This window comes from Arachis hypogaea, chromosome 10, assembly GCF_003086295.3.
Source record: "Arachis hypogaea cultivar Tifrunner chromosome 10, arahy.Tifrunner.gnm2.J5K5, whole genome shotgun sequence".
Lineage (NCBI taxonomy): Eukaryota > Viridiplantae > Streptophyta > Magnoliopsida > Fabales > Fabaceae > Arachis > Arachis hypogaea.
The window spans coordinates 116826722-116841846 of NC_092045.1; the positions used below are offsets into that span (position 1 = coordinate 116826722).

Consider the following 15125-nt stretch of genomic DNA (forward strand, 5'->3'; position numbering starts at 1 on the left):
ACTAAAACAATATTGCAAGTTTTGAAAATTTATTACTATAAATTTTTTAAATGAACAAATTATTTTTGTAATCAAGTTTAACAAAATCTTCTTTTCTTTTTATGCATATCTTTCTTCTTTTCAATTGGTTTTTATTATGCCAATAAGTTAATACCAACTTTGTTAAGCTTCGTTTCCAAAATGACTTAATCATGTAACATCGTTGTAAATTTATTTCGGATTCAAAGAGTAAGTGTATAAATTTGGAGTTCTAAAAACATATCTTGCTGAGTTTTGAAAGTCCTACCACTAATTATTTAGGATTTTGGATTTTGGATTTTGAATCTCATGAATATATGATTTTGTGCAAGTGTTATCCAAACAACATGAAAAGATGAAAAAAGTCGGGAAGCGTATTATCCAAACAAGCCTATTATAGCCTCAACTTTGTACACCGAATCCCGCGTCAGTCACATATCCGCACTCATTCTTTCACATAAGCACCCAAAATAATAATAACAAAAAAAAGAACAAGTTTCATGTTAGAAATAAAGCAATAATACACACACAGAAAACAAAAATGGCACCTACAAGTTGTAACCATCAACACCCAAATCCCTGAGCGCATCAGTGGCAGCATCCTTACAATTAGCGTGTGTTTGCTTGGCCTTCCTTATGTATTTCTCAACTCCATTATTCAGCAGTACAGTCCTGTCCAAAGGGAACTTTGTTAGTGTTTAATTAAGAAAACTATGACGGAAAGAAAGAATGATTTGCATTGTTTATAAAACTTGCCTGTTCTCGGGATTTCTTGCTACTAGATTTCTGATCATAAGACAGGAGTTTCTTTGCATTTGGGCTGCTGCAGGGAATTTCTGCATGGCCTGAATAGCAAGGTCACCAGCGCCTGCTTCAACAGCACGGGCTGCATTTTCTGGAGATCTTAACGAAAGCACAGAAATGATGGACATAATCTGCATCACAAATAAAACCGATAAAATGGAAAGCTTTGAGATGCAAGATATGATACAAATCCAAGTATATCAGGAAACTTTTTTGTAAAAGTCTCTGCAGGACATGCACTGGATTTTATAAATATTGGCAATTATAAGGATCAAATCTATCAAAAGACAGGAATCTGCATAATAAATCTGAATTTCAGCATTTCCTTCCACATTTCAAAAGTAACAGTAGAATCAGTTAATTCACATCCTTTGGAGTTTGGATTAATAAAGCTACCGAAGCATAATGATACAATTAAGCATAATAAAGAAGTAAAACCATTTGGAGCAGCACAATTTACATTAAACCAGGAAATTTTCACTAAATCTCTACAAAATAGTGTCATTAATAGTTTGAACTATTTCACACAAGCTCTCAACAGAAATTGCAGGTTTGTACCTCTTGCAAAACAGAAGGGTCATCATTAAACCTGGCTGAAAGTTTGATTAGCTTATCCATCCCGCCTTTCCCAACAATTTCACTCTTATTTGTATCACTTCCTGCCAACTGATTAATTAAACATTTAAGATACAAGGTGAGTCTTTCAACATTAAAAAAGAATGATGTTACATTCAAATTTAGAAAGATGTTTTGCTAAAGTTGACAATATCTTCAAAGTTGGGTGTAGTGTGGAAAATGGCAATCATGTAACATATGCGAGGACCTTACGGTTATAACAGACTCAGCTCCAAGTGATATAGCTTCCTTTTAACAAATAAAAATCTAAATACCAAAATAAACTTTGGCTCAAAAGAACCATAGGCAGTAGGAAGACTATTATTTTGCATAGAACCGCCCCCCCCCCCTCCTCTCTCTCTTCTTTTTCTCTTTTTTTCCCCCTCCAGGTGCCTTTGAGGAGAAATGGTTTCAACTTATACCTTCGAAAGTAATGAGCAACACACTTTGGCCACAGCTTTGTTGCCTTGCTCACCACTGTCCTCTATACATCTGAGTATTGCATCAATACCACCTATTTCAGAAATGGATTTACATATTTCATCCTGCAACGTAGAATATAAATACTCAACAAAAGCAGCACAATAAAATGCAGAATTATGTCTCAATTTGAAGATGTTAGACAACCTACTGTTTATGACAACATAGCAACTCCAAATAGTGAAAAACTATATAAATATAACAAATCAAAATTAAAGCCATAGATTGATCCATGATTACGATGCATCAATTTCTATTTCTATATTGTCAAATATGTCCATTTATCCAACAAATCATCTTTTGTATTGCAATATAAATCTGATATTTCTGGTTAGCTTATTATCATACAACAGAACCAATCTTATAGGTGCGAAGGGAAATCTTCCCATAAGCTCAAGTGAAATCTCCTTTATAACAATTCACAAAAAAGAAATGCCAAAAGAAAACAAATAAAATAAAATTGCAGCAACTCAACCCTTGGAATCATACATTCATATTCATATGCATAGACAGCATACATAAAAAGATTACGGGCTTTCAATGGGAATGTTGAGACTATCAAGGATAATGATGACAATTTTGTAGGACCAGTCACCCACAAATATCACCTAAAATCACCCAACTGAATTACTATGATCTAATAGTGATTTTTCCATTAGTTTTTCAAACCTCCTCAATATTTCATAGCTAATATAGGATTAGATTTTAATTCACTTACATTTACAGCAATGGCCTTCAAAGTGATGCATGCTGAAACTAGGTCAGGGGAGCTGAGTCCTGCACGCAGAGAATCCACAAGAGCTTCTGCAATACCAATCTTTGCAAATTTTCTTGCATAACCATAGACCTGAAAATGGAATATGATACTTTTAAGTCATGATATAGCATAATGCAAAACCTGAAGTTAGGATAAATGGAGAATACCTATTCACTAATCATTAATCACTAATCACCAAATTATTTTTCTAAGTACGTATATTTCTTCTTGTATCTATGCCTGACACTATTTCTTCAACCCTGAACATATACATATTCAGGGGAAACTTACTTGTGAAGCTACAACTCGACTATCATCGGGTGTTAACAATACACGAATAGCATCATATAAATTTTGAATGCCAGCATTCTTATGTATGGACATTATCTCCATGATTAGCTCATCAACTTTCAACTCCATGAATGATTCCTTGAGAATCTCATCACCAGTTGCTGCTGAAGCCACAACGCCAAATCCACTATTTAAGACATCTATATTTTGCTTGTTATCATTTAGGAAACCAATTATCATCCTTGGTCCATTGCTGATCTTAAATGTTCCTGTACTTTGAACATCTGCAGTAACAAGGACATACAATTTATGGTAGAAAGAAGCATGATATAAGCAATATATATTGAATTTGAAGATCAGCAAATTAAAAAATCAAATACAATACTAAGGCCAGAACTTTCCAAGACTTAAATTGTAATTTCAGATAATACTATGACATGATACTTTTGTTAAAACAAGATACAACACCCAAGAAAATATTGCTTTGACAAGTGGAAATGAAAATTGTAACAACTTCAATTAAGAAAATTTTGCATTTTTGGGAATGGAAAATGAAAAATTATTAAAGAGGAAGCAATTAGTCAACAACCATTTGAACAGCTCATCAGCCTCATTCAATCATCCTGCTTGAATAACGAAATCATCGTCACACATAACCAATTCTTATTCTTAGTATATATAACATCTGAACCATTTTAAGTGTAACTACTGAGTTCCTGAAAACAATAAATCACAACTATACAACCAAGTCTTACATTGCCTATAAATCACTGTCTCACACAAACAGAATCATTCTGTTTTATCTAACTTTTGGATCGGCTACTAAAGATTTACATCAAAGCAGAGCATGAACAGATTTCCTCAGACAATGAATTAAAATTTCAACTTCTTTGGAAATAGAAAACAAGAAACTGAAGAAGCATCAAGAACATCAGGTGATCCTCACCATGAAGCAAAGCTGTCAAAGCATTGAAAGCCGAAAGAAGCGCCGCTTGAGAAGTAGCAGCGGGAATCTTAGAAGAAAGAGAGCAAAGCAACTCCACCGCACCATTCTTAGTGGCAATAGCAGCATTGGCTTTGTCTTGAGAGCACAAAGCTCTAAGCTCATCAAACGACACCCCGATGTCAGTCCAAACGACGTCGTCTACTGGATCACGAAGCTGAGAAGGCAGCTGCTGCTTGAGCTTATCGAGGCACCGGATGACGGGACTGGTCTCTCCCGGAAGGCAAGTCACAATACCTACAAAAAGAAAAAAGTAAGAAGGCAAAACGACAGCGGGAAATGAGAAACGACACGAGAAGAGAGAGAGAGAGACCGGAGAGGTTGACGCCTTGGAGAGAGAGGGTGTGGATGGCGTCTTGGAGGGCCTCCGAAGGCTCCATTCCGAGGTCGTCAATGTTCTCTCTCACCAGCTCGTCGAACGCTTCTTGCGAGATCGAACGAGCCATCGCTATTCTCTCTCTTCTCTCTCACTCACTCACTCACTTCACCTTCCGCTTCAAATCTTTTTGAATTCTTAGCCTTTTTTATTTCTTAAACTTTTGGTCATTCATATAAAAGAAATCTTCAAAAAAAAAAAACTATTTAAGTATAAAATCATCAAATTAAAAGATTAAAATATCTTAATTTTTTATACAAACTCGTATAAAATTGCGTTAAAATATAATGATTTTTAGAAACTCTTCTAGAATATGCATTCTTATATTTTATAAATTTTGTCTGACAAAATCGACCTTTAAGAGGCTAAAATATTTCTTTAGATTCATTTTGTCAAAAAAAAAGTTAATCTTTACTAGTTCCACTTCTACTTATATATATATTTTTCAATATTTCATTTCATTTCCTAAGTAACCCAAGCCACACTTTTACCTGAGGTTTTGCATAATTTCTCAAATTGTTTCTCAGGTTCTTTCCTTTCCATCATGAACTAGAAACATGACAAAATGGAGATCCACAGCACAAGTATCCTTAGATGTTGATTTCGGAATTTCTGGCAATAAAGAATTCAAAACTATGACCAATGGATGATATATAATAAAAGACACTTAACATTATGAATTAAGAGAAAAAAGCGAAAGAATCCAATTGCATAGTTTTAGTGCAAGGGAAAATGAATGAAATAGCAAGAGCCAAGAGGGGACTCAGTAATGGTTACTTGTTAGTTAGTTAGTTAGTTAATTAGGCAATGCAAGTTGCAACATAACTGATAAGCTATATATATGTTAGTTTGGATTCATTATTTTCACCTTCTCAAATTACACCAAATTTTACAAGGATAACAAGTTACAGAAGGGAATTCATTTTTATTTGTAAAACTCCATCACTGCATCAATGGCACTTGAATCATTGCAAGCAACCTTAAATCTGGAGAATCCCGACCTCTTGCATAATTTCTCATATTGTTTCTCGGTTCTTTCCTTTCCACCATGAACTAGAAACATACTGTAATCCATGTCCACAGCACAAATATCCTTTGATGTCGACTTGGGAATTTCTGGCACTAAAATTTCCAAAACTATAACCTTCCCATCTGCTGGCAAAGCTTCGTAGCACTTTCTCAAAAACTTGACACATTCTTCATCTCCCCAGTTATGACATACATGCTGATCAAATAATGACTTATTTTAATGGATAGATTGATAAAGAAATTTGAATGATTCTTTTGCAGCTACAAACCTTGATCAAAATGGCATCACCTTTTGGAACACTTTCAAACATGTCTCCCCCGATATGCTCTATCCCTTCATGTGTAAAATAAAATAATTACCTGAGGGTGGAAACTTCAGGTGAAGTCGATTTGAAGTCGATTTTAGGTGAAGTTATCAACTTACATGAGATCATCAAATAAATTAGTGAATATAATAATGTGGACATTACCTGGATGAGGGGGTGCGTTTTTCACAACATGAGGCAAATCAAAATTAATTCCTTTAATTGATGGATATTGGAAGAGAATTTGTTTGAGGACTTGTCCATATCCACCTCCTACATCAATTAACGTTGATATTCCATCAAAGCCTCCTTTATATGCATCAAGGATTGATTTCACTCCTAAAGGCCCTGCTTGAGACATTGCTTCTCCGAAAAGGTTACCTAACTCTCTGTCTGTTTCCATATATTCAAATGCCATCTTTCCATACATTCTTTGGAAATGGTTGTGATTGTTAGCATCCAATATTGCATCTTTTGTATCTTTCCTATTTTGAAGAAAATAAAAATTATTTAATTATCCTCCTAATTACTGTGATGCTTTTGTTTTATACAGATTTCATCTTTAATGTATATTTTGAATTCCAACACGTATTTTATATTAGTGACTAATTTTCATGGCTAATTTTAGTGTACACGATATTTATCGATCGAGGAGATCACATATTTTAATTTGTTTAGTTATAATAAAAATTGTGATACATATGAGTTTGTTTGGGCACCATTCTTGAGAAAAAAAATTAAAATGATATTTTTTTAAAAGATTTTTTACAAAAATAAAAGTGATTTTATATAAAAAAAAAATTTTCTATCAATTAATATTTAGATAAAATAAGATAAAAGTACTTTTTTTTCATTTATTACGTGAAAAACATATTTTTTTAATAAAAAAAGTGCTTGTTTGGCACTCATTATTTTGGTAAATTTTTTTTTTTCAATAAAAATGTTTTTTTTAGTATGTTTGACAAATTTTTAATAGTAAAAGTAAAAGTACTAAAAAAAATATTTTTTTTGAAAAGCTATAATTTACATCTTTTTTAAAAAGATTTTTTTCATGTAATAAATAAACAAAAAAGTATTTTTATATTGTTATACCCAAACATAATTGATAAATAAAAAGATCTTTTTGTATCATATACCCAAACATAAAATTACTTTTACTTCTTGATAAGATCTTTAAGAAAAACTAAAAAAAAATTGTTAGAAGTTCACTTAAACAAACCCAAAGATCTTTTAAAAAAAAGATGTAAATTGTAACTTCTCAAAAATAATATATTTTTTATTTTTTAATACTTTTATTTTTACTATTAAAAATTTATCAAAAATACTAAAAAATATAAAAAAAATTATTGATTTAATGGCACCCAAACAAGCACCTAGTCTTGTCAATAGCAATATTTTTAGTAGAAAAAAAATGAGAAGCTAACTAGTATTAACTGTAAGACAAATGCAATAAAAAATGGTAATGATCTAATTAAAATGCTTAATATTGAATAAATAATTAATAATAGAATTTGAGAAACAGTTACCAAACATGACGATATCCTCGATAGATTAAAGTTGAGAGTGCAGCCAAGGAGTTTTCCGATTGATCATGACTACGTCTAAAGTATTGTCCAACAGGGGAAACTGCATAAACCCTCTCAGTGTCACCGTCTTCATTAATGGTGCGAATGGAGCAAGAGAGAAGAGAATGAGCCACCAATGATGGCAGCATGCGTTCAAGTCTACTACCCATCTCACTGTGTTGCTTTGGAAGCTTAGACGCAATCTCAGAAGCTGACATGCCTAACGAGCTCTCTGCCTTTGATATGATCTCAAACAAGTTCATATCAACAGCAGCCTCCAAGACTGAAGAAAACACTTGAGCAAGTGCTACTGAAGAAGCTTTAGTCAAAGCATCATGGTCAACCTCCTTCTGGGAATTATTATTGCTGGAACTCATATTGTTATATAATATATATATACTGATTTATACTTTTATAGCCTCTCTTTCTATGATCTTGCTTAATTCACAAACGCTCACTTTATATATAAGCATATTACCAAACTAGCCTACAAGCTAGAAATATTTAAACAAACTTTTCTACATATTTTTTCCTCACTTAGCTTGTTATCAGTTATATTAGTAATTAAAAAATTTGTTTACAAAAATAAAATTTTAATTTTTTGTGAATTTATTTTTTCGTTAAACTAAAAGGTTTAAAAAAATTAAATAATAATAATAACTAAAGATTATATATTTACTAAATCGTTAAAAAAACAATTAATAATGTTATAAAGTCAACTTAACTTGTGTGTATTTATGATGATAATACTTAATAGTGATAATGACGACTTAGATTTTATAAGAATTTAGTTAACATGTGTCTTAAAAATATATGATAAAATTATTGTTAGTGAAATTTTTTAAATATTTTTCTAATAAATACAAAATAAATATATTAAAAATTTAAATTTTTTGTATTTTTAATAAAAAAAATTAATTTATTATTTTAACATATACTTTTAAAACATCAATTAACTAAATCCTATATTAAATAATGATTATTGGTGGTTGTTATGCATTGGACATGGTGGAAATTCTTCGTTTATTTAATTAAAATACTATATATATATATGGTTTAATTTATTTTTAATATATATTTTATATTTAACATAAATTTTATATTAAGGGTAAAGTACTAAATTAGTTCTTTACGTTTGGGCATAATCCTATTTTGGTCTTTAAGGTTTAAAGTGTCTTATTTAAATCCAAAAAAGTTTCATTTAACTTCAATTTAATCCCACCATGAGGTCAAAGACAAATATATAATTAACGAAATGTCCTACATAACAGCAATATAAGAACAAAGTCGATAATTTGGAGAATAAGTACAAGTTATAGAGGCACAAAATCAACCGTAGATGCATCAATACATGTATTTACATTTTTTTTAGTTTTATAGAAAATATTTCATTTTAATTATAAGAAAAATAATAAATAAATGTATTGATGCATTCCCGGTTGATTTTGTGCCTCTAGAACTTGTACTTATTGTCCAAATTATCGACTTTGTTCTTATAATGTAGGACATTTCGTTAATTATTTATCTTTGACCTACAGTGAGACTAAATTGAAGCTAAATAATTTTTTTTGGATTCAAATAGAACACTTTAAATCTTAAGGATCAAAACATGATTACTTCCAAACGTAGGGAATCAATTTAGCATTTTACCCTTATATTAATAACTAATTTTAGTAATTAATTTTAATATATACTTAATTTAATTATTTTCTATACATAAATTAATATACAAAATTTGAGGCATGTCACACGTTATATTTTAAAATACATACCGTTGAAAGTTGAAGCACTCATTTATCCTTGTTAGGTGCAAATGCAATGCGTATATTCGTGGTTGCCCATATTATTTATGGAGTAATATTACTGAAATTGGTTATTAAAGTCAATTATCAGTATAAAATATGTATTAGAATATAAATACACATTAATTTTATAAATACATATTAAAAATAAATTAAATCTCATATATATTTATACATAAATACATTAATAATTAATTTTAGTAATTAATTTTATCAGTATACAAATAGTATTTTTATTATTTATGTGCGTTGATTATTGAGCACTTTGAAAAATATAATTGAGGATAATTTAGTGCAAAACTAATATTAAAATCAATTATTAGTATAGAATACATATTAAAATAAAATATATATTAAAAATAAATTAAATTATACATATATTTATATATAAATATATAATAACTGATTTTAGTAATTAATTTTAATACACAAATAATATTTTTGAATTGAGAAAGTGCTTATGAATAATCATGTCATCAAAGATTAATTAAATTGGACGGCATCCTAATAAATATGTATGTATATATAAAGAGGGTGAATAATATAAATTAAATGAGCTTTCTTGCTTATACATCATTGCAGGTCACGAGATAGTGAGATACACATTGTAGCCTTTTCTTAATTTCGGATGCTAACAACAGAAAACTCATCTATCAATCTTCATCATTAATCATGTGTGGTGGGTAAACTCTATGTTACAAAAAAATAAAGATTGAATTCCATGCAATTTAGTAGCCACAGAGTTTGTTTCAATGTTTTGCAGAAGAATTTATTAAAAAAAAAATTGAAGAGGAATGAAAAGCAAGAAATTAAGAAGCAAATTAATGCAAGTGGATAAGGATTTTAATGTGGGACAACCTGAATAGTAGAACTAGACATATATGAAACTTTAATTTGACGCCATCATCATTATTCAGAATTAATACATATATTTAAAACATAAACTTTTAAAAATTAAAGTTGCCATTTTATTCTAATTTTTATTTGTAAAACTCCATGACTGCAACGATAATTGAGGAATCATTGCAAGCAACCTGAAACCGTGAAAATCCTGAGGCCTTGCATAATTTCTCAAATTGTTTTTCAGTTCTTTCCTTTCCACCATGAAATAGAAAGATAAGAAAATCCAGATCCACAGCTTGAGTATCCTTAGACGATGTTGATTTCGGAATTTCTGGCAATAAAGTATCCAAAACTATGACCTTCCCATGTGGTGGCAAAGCTTCATAGCAGTTTCTTAAAACCTTGACACATTCTTCATCTCCAAAATTATGACATACATGCTGAAATAATAACATGTCAACTTGTTAGATTTTATTAATATAAAATATATTGATGACTTAGATAATAAATAAATTTGAATTATTATAAAATGCTAACCTTGAGTAAAATGGCATCACCTTTTGGAACATTTTTAAACATGTCTCCTCCAATATGCTCTATCCCTGATCAATGATCATGCAAAATAGTGCATGCTATCTAAATCAATAATATTTTTTCATTTTGTATTTGGCATACATGAGATAAAATTAGTGATAAAAAATTGATAAAAATCCAGGTGCAGTCAACTTCACATAAAGTTAATAGTTAAGAACGGTTAAATAATTTAACTAATTTAATTGAATTTTCATCTAACAACTCTCAATTATTAACTTCACATGAAGTCGATAAATTTCCATCTAAAGAATTACCTGGATGAGGGGGTGCATTTGTGACAACACGAGGCAAATCAAAATTAATTGCTTTTTGAATTGATGGATAGTGGAAGAGAATTTGTTTGAGGACTTGTCCGTATCCACCTCCAACATCAACTAACGTTGATACTCCCTCAAAGCCTTTATATGCATCAAGGGTTGATTTCATTCCTAAAGAGCCAGCTTGTGACATTGCTTGCTCGTAAATATTACCTAACTCTTTATCTGTCTCCATATATTCAAATGGCAACTTTCCATACACTTTTTCGAAATGATTGTCATTGTTAGCATCCAATATTGCATCCTTTGTATCTGTCCTGTTTTTTTTTTTTTTTAAATAAGAATCATTAAAATATAGTAATATACATATTTTCTTTCTTTTCAATTTTTATAACTTTTCTTCATATGATACTCCTAGTCTATATATATTGTGTTATTTGGTTTCTGACAAGTAAATTGAAATTAAAATGTGGTCAATAATGTAAAGGACAAGACATAAATAAAGAATCGATCTCACTAAGAATCAATTAAGGTAGTTAATTAGTTAAAAAATAAGTCCATTATAAAAAAAAACAACTCTCTATTATATTATTTTTTTAAATTTTAAAATTAAAAATAAATTATTTTTCAACTAGTTGGTTTTAAGTTGGCTACACCTTAGATAGTCCTTTAGGGGTTATAAAATTTATTATTTTTAGTTATTATTTTGTCATTAATTCAATTTTTTTTAGTCTAGTAATCCAACAAGATATTTTATCCTATATTTATAAACATTTATTATTAACTGAAGGTCAAAGCCAATAAATTTTGATGACCCTTTAATATTACTTATTAAATAAGAAAAAGTATAGGGTATCAATATACTATCTACTAATTTATTATCAATAATAATTAATTATTATATTTTAAACACATGTATAAGAAGACACATTCAGAAAATACATATATAAAGACACTTCCATTAGACACAACCATAAAAAAAAACATTTTTATTAGACACATTCACAAAGACACTTACATTAAACATAATCATAAACAAGAGTTATAGCATAAGTTGACAGAAATGTTATTGGTAATATAGCAGAATTGATTAAGTAATAGCAACTATATTATATGTATACCAAAATTAAATACTAAAGTCAATTATCAGTACAAAATATACTTAGAATATAAATACATATGAAAAATAAATTAAACCAAACGTATAATTATAAAAACTCATTTTAGTGTATGGATAATATTTTATGTAGTAATATGTAAGATTACCAAAGATGACGGTATCCTCGATAGACTAAAGTTGACATTGCAGCCAAGGAGCCTCGTTGTTCATGAGTAGTATAGTATTGTCCAACAGGAGAAACTGCATAAACTCTTTCAGTGTCACCGTCTTCATTAATGGTGCGAATGGAGCAAGTCAGAAGAGAATGAGCCACCAAAGATGGCAGCATGCGTTCAAGTCTGCTACCCATCTCACTGTGTTGCTTTGGAATCTTAGATGCAATCTCAGAAGCTGACATGCCTAACGAACTCTCTGCCTTTGATATGATATCAAACAAGTTCATATCAATAGCAGCGTTCAAGATTGCAGGAAACACCTGAGCAAATGCGAAGGAAGAAGCTTTGGTGAAAGCATCATCATAATCCTCCTTGGTGGTTATTGAACTCATCATATTCATATATGCTACCTACTTTAATTATTATTACTCTTTAATTAAACTCACTCTAATTTAGTGTATGTAGTAGTCAGTACTCACTCATCACACTCTCTCTCTCTCTCTCTCTCTCTCTCTCTCTATATATATATATATATATATATATATATATATATATATATATATATATATATATATATATATATACGCTAAGAGATTTTTTATTCCATAAAATTTGACTACATGCTCTTTCAATTAAATATTTGTTTGTGATGAATGACAATTTTAAAATAATGAATGAATGTTTCAAATTAGAGGAGGGAGTAATAATAATCTACCTAAATCATTTATCATATATATATAAATAGGAAAAGTATGAGGAGCTAATAGAATATTTGTAACGGAGGTTTATGGAATATTAGAAATATAATAATTAGTATTACCTTTTTCTGTCAGTTGAAGCTTTTGGGATGAGTAGTATCATGACATGGTATTAGAGAGCTAGATTCGAAAGATAAAGAGTTTGATTCTTGGTGAACTCCAAAATCAGTTTAAGTTTTTGGAAAGATGTTTATTATCCGTAGTACTTAGATGATTATTCTAGATATTATGGGAGATGCTCATTTTATAACTCAATAGCCCATTATACACATTGTATAAATAGTCCATTGTCTCTTTAGCGGGATCCGTATAAATATACCGTTTAAAAGTTGAAACATTCACTTAGCTTGTTGGTACTGTTATTCGATGAATTATTGAGCACTTTGTCAAAGATTAAATTGAACGGCATCCTAATAATTCATTAAAAAGTTGAATATAAACGTAATGGAGCTTTCATTGTAGCCTTTCGTCAATTGCGGAGGATAACATTTAACAGCAGAAAAGTCATCTTTCTAGATTATTCTAGACTGAGCTCATGCATATGGACTTTAATTTGTTTGGTTTCTGTTTTTCTTGTTTATTTTTATTTTTCAGATCCTGTCAACGAGAAAAAAAAGGAAAAATAATATAAAATATGATTTTATTATTTTTATTATTGTCTCTTTTCTTTTATAAAGCAACAAAACTTTTAATAAAAATAAATATAAAAATTGAAAATAAAAATAAAACACACACCGAATATATGTTAAATTATTTTTGAAGGTTTCATTTTTTGAAGAATATTCCAAAAGGATATACTGTAAAATTTTCTTAAATATTGTAAGTATTTTTAATTTTCGTAATTATGAAAAATATTTGAATCCATTTTACTATGTGGTGAAATGGAGTGTGTGAAAATTATGGAACATCTATCTTTGATCAACACAGTTAAATTGGGAACTTGAGATTATCTTATCTATATATACATAAAGTTGATAGTGGGTAATAAACAATATGGCCAAGTCTTTGGTATAGACACCAACGTAGTATCTATATGTGTAGATAATGGGTGGCAAGCTGTGGCGATGACATGTGGTATATGGAGGGGACAACGTGATCAGGCCTTTACAGGAGTTGCAGGAAAAGCTGATGGGAGCACGTGAGAGAAGGTCTTTGGTTAGATGGGGTAATTAGGTATTAAAACTAGTAATCAGTTTTTGCTGATTAGGGGCCCAAGCCTTGTGGCCCGTTTTTTGTTGTTGGACAAAAATATTTTGATGCCTTTTTTTAATCTGTTAATAAAAAAAAAGGACCCAGGTAAACCCCAAACCTTCCTCGTGACCCAACCCCCTCCCATTGTTCCCTGAAACAATCATTCATACACGTACAGGAGAAAGCAGATTCAAAGAAACCCTCACGGTGTTGACCTCCGCCTAGCCCCGCATGGTCGCCGACTGAGAAAGGTCCTCGGCGCCGACGCCGTCCAAGGTACCAAGCACCGCAGCTTCTTCCTCCATCCTCGTCGCCTAACCCAGATCCTCCATTGTCACCGCCTGACCCAGTAACTCGGCAGGTCCTCGCTGGGTCTTCATCTTTGCTGGCTTCTCGGCACGGACCCAGGTTAGTGGCTTATCGTCCTCATCTTCACTGAGGGTGTGGTCTTCTTCTTGAATTTTTGTTTCTTTTTTTCTTCAAGTCTTCTTCGGTCTTGCCTTGCATTTTTGTTTTGAAGTTCGGGTCTTGGATTCTTCTTCTTCTTCGATCTTCGGTTGGGTCTTGGTTTGAAGTTTGATTCCGTCTGTTATTTGCAAAATTAGTACTGTGGAAATTTATATGTATGGTTGCTATGGGTGAAAACTCACTCTGTTAGGCGGAGTTTACACTGTAAGGTTGCTAATGGCAGAAGTTTACTCTTATGCTAATGGTGGAAATTTGTATATTGTTGAATGCTATAAGCAGAATTTGAATGTCTCTGAAGTACTTGGATTATTGGATTTGAATGTCTCTGATTCATTGAGTATTGATTTCTGTTTTTGATATGAAATTTGTGATAAAAGGTAACTGGCTTCTCGTGATTATGAAATTTGTGTTTTCCCTCAAGTTAATTTTGGTTAATGTGATTTAATTGGGGTTTAGGGCAGGAACCGAAGAGGTTTTTTTAATTGGATTTGGAAGGTGAAATTTGGTTGACTTTTGGTTTAATTTGGTAACAGTGTTTATGATTGGGTTTATCTGGTTTTAATTCTTTTTGAAGTTGGTAACAGTGTGATTTCCCTAAATATTTTTTAATTCTGGTTTATCTGGTTTATCTGGTTTATCTGGTTTTAATTCTGGTTTTACTAAAATATTTTTTAATAAATTATTTTTTTATTGG

General features: G+C 30.7%; 3 protein-coding genes across 4 annotated transcripts; all 3 read right to left on the reverse strand.

The window, feature by feature from the left end:
• Positions 1-395: 395 nt before the first annotated feature.
• On the reverse strand, positions 396-5326 carry LOC112717151 (uncharacterized). Of its 2 annotated transcripts, XM_072205601.1 has the most exons (9): positions 5213-5326; positions 4836-4956; positions 3912-4205; positions 2966-3249; positions 2636-2764; positions 1860-1982; positions 1381-1488; positions 775-953; positions 396-690 (listed from the first exon to the last, which is right to left on the reverse strand). In XM_072205601.1, the coding sequence occupies exons 2-9, from the start codon at positions 4888-4890 to the stop codon at positions 567-569; spliced, it is 1296 nt and encodes a 431-aa protein (XP_072061702.1). In that variant the 5' UTR covers positions 4891-4956; positions 5213-5326; the 3' UTR covers positions 396-566. The 2 variants fall into 2 exon arrangements, with proteins under 2 accessions (XP_072061702.1, XP_025625040.1); XM_025769255.3 differs by lacking the exons at positions 4836-4956; positions 5213-5326 and adding an exon at positions 4282-4525.
• LOC112717154 (isoliquiritigenin 2'-O-methyltransferase) lies at positions 5159-7693 on the reverse strand. The gene is made up of 4 exons (XM_025769257.2): positions 7205-7693; positions 5844-6163; positions 5643-5707; positions 5159-5569 (listed from the first exon to the last, which is right to left on the reverse strand). The coding sequence occupies exons 1-4, from the start codon at positions 7618-7620 to the stop codon at positions 5270-5272; spliced, it is 1101 nt and encodes a 366-aa protein (XP_025625042.1). The 5' UTR covers positions 7621-7693; the 3' UTR covers positions 5159-5269.
• A 2161-nt stretch (positions 7694-9854) lies between these two features.
• On the reverse strand, positions 9855-12528 carry LOC112717155 (isoliquiritigenin 2'-O-methyltransferase). The gene is made up of 4 exons (XM_025769258.3): positions 12006-12528; positions 10737-11056; positions 10426-10490; positions 9855-10328 (listed from the first exon to the last, which is right to left on the reverse strand). The coding sequence occupies exons 1-4, from the start codon at positions 12413-12415 to the stop codon at positions 10026-10028; spliced, it is 1098 nt and encodes a 365-aa protein (XP_025625043.1). The 5' UTR covers positions 12416-12528; the 3' UTR covers positions 9855-10025.
• Positions 12529-15125: the final 2597 nt, after the last annotated feature.

Coding starts and splice junctions, on each gene's coding strand:
- LOC112717151 (XM_025769255.3), bottom strand. CDS start 4,414: ATGGCTCGTTCGATCTCGCAAGAAGCGTTCGACGAGCTGGTGAGAGAG. Junction 1,489..1,859: donor GTTGCTCATTACTTTCGAAG/GTATAAGTTGAA, acceptor TTAATTAATCAG/TTGGCAGGAAGTGATACAAA. Junction 954..1,380: donor ACCCTTCTGTTTTGCAAGAG/GTACAAACCTGC, acceptor TTTGTGATGCAG/ATTATGTCCATCATTTCTGT.
- LOC112717154 (XM_025769257.2), bottom strand. CDS start 7,620: ATGAGTTCCAGCAATAATAATTCCCAGAAGGAGGTTGACCATGATGCT. Junction 6,164..7,204: donor CGAGGATATCGTCATGTTTG/GTAACTGTTTCT, acceptor TCTTCAAAATAG/GAAAGATACAAAAGATGCAA. Junction 5,708..5,843: donor AAACGCACCCCCTCATCCAG/GTAATGTCCACA, acceptor TTACACATGAAG/GGATAGAGCATATCGGGGGA.
- LOC112717155 (XM_025769258.3), bottom strand. CDS start 12,415: ATGAATATGATGAGTTCAATAACCACCAAGGAGGATTATGATGATGCT. Junction 10,491..10,736: donor AAATGCACCCCCTCATCCAG/GTAATTCTTTAG, acceptor ATCATTGATCAG/GGATAGAGCATATTGGAGGA. Junction 10,329..10,425: donor GTGATGCCATTTTACTCAAG/GTTAGCATTTTA, acceptor TTATTATTTCAG/CATGTATGTCATAATTTTGG.